We start from the raw sequence: 4583 nt of genomic DNA on the forward strand, positions 1-4583 counted from the left end.
CATAACGCTGAAGACGCGCAGAAGTCATTTGTGGTAATTTTGAATTTTGATGAAAAATTCTGGACAATGGCTGATTATCAGTTACGAGCTTGAATGATCTCCCGAAAAGGTATTCGTGAAAATGTTGTATGGCAAAAACTATTGCTAAAGCCTCTCGGTCTAGCTGTGAATAATTTTGCTCCGCTGGGGTAAGCGATCTGGATGTGTATGCTATAGGCTTTTCTTCGCCCTTAATGATATGTGATAAAACTCCCGCTATCCCTGTAGGACTAGCGTCGCATGCAAGTTGAACTTCTAATTTTGGGTTGAACGGCATAAGAACTCTATCGCTGGCAATTTCTTCTTTTAATGTGTCAAAAGCTTTTTGACATTTATTTGACCATTGAAAACGTGAATTTTTTTCAATAATTGACGTAGGGGTGTAGTGATTGTTGAATTATTTGGTATGAATCTTGCATAGTATGTCACCATACCTAAGAAACGTCGAACATCATCCGTGCACTCGGGTGTTGGCATTTCTAAAATTGCTTTGACCTTTTCAGTAGATTTTTGCACTTTATTATACTGAATTGTATGCCCTAGGAATTCAATTTTTGTTTCAAACAACTTACATTTTGCAATATTTAAGTGTAGATCATATTTATCAAGCTGATTTAAGCATGCTTCCAGGTTGGCCTTGCACTTTACCATAGATTTCCCATGTACGACGATGTCGTCAAAATAGGATTCAGTGTTGGGAACATCGCGTAAAATTTGGTCAATGATTCTATTGAATTCTGCTGGTGCTGTTTTTATTCCAAATGAAAGCCGATTCATTAGGTAAGTTCCTTTGTGCGTGGAAATAGTTTGAATCTGGCTTGATTCTTCATCAACTGGCACATGTAAGTATGCCTTGTATAAATCAAGTCGACAAAAGTATTTCGAGTCCCTCAGATTATTGAAAATTTGATCAATTCTTCTTATAGGGTAATGGGCGTCTACTAGCGTTCGATTTACTCCGACTTTATAATCGACGCACAATCGCACGATTCCATCTGGTTTCGGAATAACCACTAGCGGCGATCCCCAATCACTGTTGTTCGTTTTTGTAATTATATTCGCTTTCTCTAATTCATCTAACTCCTTATCAAGGCGATCTAATAATGCATATGGAATTTGACGATCTTTAGTATAAACTGGAGTAGCCCCCTCTCTCAATTTTAGCGACACCTTGTAGTTTGGTATGCACCCGATTTTCTCTTCAAAAACACTTGGAAATTTTGATGTAAGATCTTGTACCGTTGCAGCTTTGGTGTCAAATGTGGTTGTTACTATGTTACAATTTGTTCCATCGAGTTCGTTGAGATTAATTTTTAGGCGTCTTATCCAAGTTCTACCTAAAATTGCTGAACACCTATCTGGGACGGCGTATAAATCATCAGTAATTGCCATTTCGTTAAATTGTACGTGAACTCGTATTTTACCATCTGGAACAAACGTATCTTGCGTGTAAGAGCGAAAAACGATGTTTATTGGAATTAGTTTTTGCGATAATTTTAATTCACTGAATTGACTTCTGGGTAAAAACGAATAAGCGGATCCAGAGTCTACTTCGAATTTAATTGGCTTACCCTCAACTACAATTTTGGCATAGTAGCGCTCAGAACTCGCCTTTGTATAATCGTTGCAGAAGGCGTCCACAACTTTATAGATTCCGTACTGTGAATCTTCACTTTGAATTTGATTTGTCTTATTTTCGTAGTGACCGGCAACAGGCCTATTCGCCAATAGAGTGGTTATGCAAACTTTTGCTACATGCCCATTTTTATGACAGGCCTTGCACTGTAATTTCGCTTTGTTTGTACGGCATTCTTTTGCAAAGTGGTTATTTTTACCACACCGCAGACATAAGCCAAGCCATGCCCAATTCTGCATAATTAATTGTAGAAGATTTTGGAGAAGAACGCGATTTTGATTGTGACTTTAAAGGCTTAGACTTCTTTTTGAAAGTGATTTTGTTGATATCTGTTGAATTCGATACATTTTGTGTACCGTGCGCTAATTCCCTGGCGTCCATTTTAGCAGCTTTAAGCGCTAAAGCTTTTGAAAAAATTTCATCGAACTTGCACGTACCTGACTGAAGTTGTTCACGGATGCTGTTGTTGTGTATACCTCGGATGAATTGAGCCCGGAGGAAAATATCAGCTATCTGTGCTCTGCAACTGCATGGAGATATAAATTCACATTCATTTATACCTCTGCGAAGCTCAGTGACAAAATCTGCTACTGATTGTTGATCATTCTGGTACTTTGAAATAAATTTATGTTGCGCAACTAACACATTTTTCTTCGGCGAAAAATGCGCTTCTAATATTTTTAGCAATTCATCATACTGTAGCTCCGTTACTTCTTTTGGAGCAGCTAACGCTGTAATCGTATTGAAGTTTTTCGCTCCGATTGAATTCAGAAGTAATTTTGCACAATACTCCTTCTTCGCAGCTACATTCTTCATTTGCACGTAATTTGTGAAACGTTGAATGTGATTCTTTTACGATTCTTTTGCTGGATCGAACATATCAAAATTTGGTGCCAGTGCTGTACTGATACTACTGCTTCCTTGTCCTGCACTTGACGTTGAAGCTCCTGCACTTAAGCTCATAAGCTGTGCAACCATTTCTTGTTGCACTTTCATAAATGTGTCAAATTGCTTGGCATCCATTTTAATGAGTTGACCCTCGTTGCCAACTTTTTTAGCCGAGTCAATTGTAATTAAATATGCTTTATTTCAACAATTATAGCTTAACCTAACAATTTGAGGTGTGCACGCTATCTCGAACATTCGATATTAATTCTCCTGTCATCTTCTATTTCCCTGATTCATAACTTCCTGCCAAGGCGTTGCCAGATTGGTATTATCTCACATAAGCTGGAAGTACGTGACTACTTAAGGATACAACATAGCCCTAAACGGGGTTAGATCGCCGAAACAACAGCTCTTGGTCGGGTAAAACCCGAGTCATTCCGGTACGTAGAACCGCTGGGAATGAGCGCTGTTGGTAATCGATACAGCTATGCAATTTGTATGCAACGTGGAATAGGTGGCAATCATTTCTGCATATTTAACTCAAATTTTTTTATGCACTTGCAGCAAATGTACTATATGTATGTAAATATAGGGGGATATTACGATAACCGGGGCGACAAATTTTGACTTTGCAATTGGAAAGCTGGGCTTCTCCACTTTTCAAATATACCCACTTTAGGGGGCCGGGCCTTTCTAGTTTTCAAGATATTTAGTGTTGAGTTATTTTTTAGATTTTTTTTAATATTAATATCTTATGGGTTTATCAATCAAATAATTTAACTGCAAGAGAAATAATTTCCTCAGAATTTTGATTACTACAGGAAGTTATATGGATTTGTATTTGTTGCGGTAATTTTCTGCTCCACAATTTAAATAAAAGTTCTTTACTAACAATTGATTTTGTACCTAAGACTTCATATGTCTAAAAAGTTCTGATGGTGATCGATCACCTAGTTCAGTATTTGAATATAATTGTTCAGGTATCCTTCGCACAAAACCTTCTTGATGGTTTCGTATTTGTTGGTTAATGGCGGTGCATTGATAATATCAATAATTTTTTAAATCGGTTCTCGTTGAACAACCAAAATGTTTTGAAATTCGATATTATCATCACATATATTAATAATTTCGAATTGTCCTTCCACAAGCAGAAACCATGATTCGGGACAATCTTCCCAAAAATGAGGTAATGTAATGGATTTTTAAATATTCGAACTAAAGTTATTTTCATTTTGTGTCAAACTGTTAGAATTTATATTTTGTGTAATGTTTAAATCTGAGGTGTGAGTTTTATTTTCATTTTGGTTTTCTGTTGTTGAGAAGTTGCGTGTACGAATAGGTGATCGATGCATTTTTTAAATCTACTGGTGAAGGAGTGTACAAGAGAAATAATTTCAAAATATATGAATACTAATAAAAAATACTTAATATTAAGTAATAATGTTATAAATTTGTTAATATTATTTTAAACAAATTATTAAAATCAAAAAATAACGTAATAAATATTCAAAATTGTATATATGTAATTTAGATATTAAGTCAACGAAAGACTTAAGATACGAAATTATTTTGAAATTATCTTGCAATCTTATCTTTAAAATACAAATTAATACTAAAGTTATATTAAATCCAAAAATATAAATACAGCTCACCAATTCTGAACGAATGAAACTGAACGCTATTGCTTCAATAAGATACATATTTATGTAGAGGCCAAAACTAAAAAAAAATTTCATTGATGTGTTTGAGCTAGTTAGTTTTGCAAACTGCAACGGCAATGGCTATTATTGTTATAGATCCTTGTTGCACTTGTATAGGTTGTGAAAATTGATATATTGAAATTGTTGATGTGCGAACTGCTTTTGAAGTTGTTGATGATGTAGTTGTGAAAGCTTATCTTGTCGCAATTGTTGCACTTATGTATATATTTACTCTTAATGATCTTTGGAATTCTTGTTATACATGATTGTGGAAAGAAACTTTTGCTCAAGAGATGATTAAATGATATGACGTAACATTG

The 4583-nt window shown here is 35.2% G+C and overlaps 1 protein-coding gene across 1 annotated transcript; it reads right to left on the reverse strand.

Moving 5' to 3' along the window:
• Nucleotides 1–611: 611 nt before the first annotated feature.
• Nucleotides 612–2491, reverse strand: LOC108382194 (uncharacterized protein K02A2.6-like; the record flags this gene model as incomplete). Its single annotated transcript, XM_017638588.1, has 2 exons — nucleotides 1875–2491; nucleotides 612–1756 (listed from the first exon to the last, which is right to left on the reverse strand). Coding segments are annotated over exons 1-2 (1762 nt in total), but the record flags the coding sequence as incomplete, so codon positions are not given.
• Nucleotides 2492–4583: the final 2092 nt, after the last annotated feature.

The sequence above is a fragment of the Rhagoletis zephyria genome, unplaced genomic scaffold (genome assembly GCF_001687245.7).
Source record: "Rhagoletis zephyria isolate East Lansing unplaced genomic scaffold, Rhagoletis_zephyria_1.1 Rzeph_scaffold_25669, whole genome shotgun sequence".
Lineage (NCBI taxonomy): Eukaryota > Metazoa > Arthropoda > Insecta > Diptera > Tephritidae > Rhagoletis > Rhagoletis zephyria.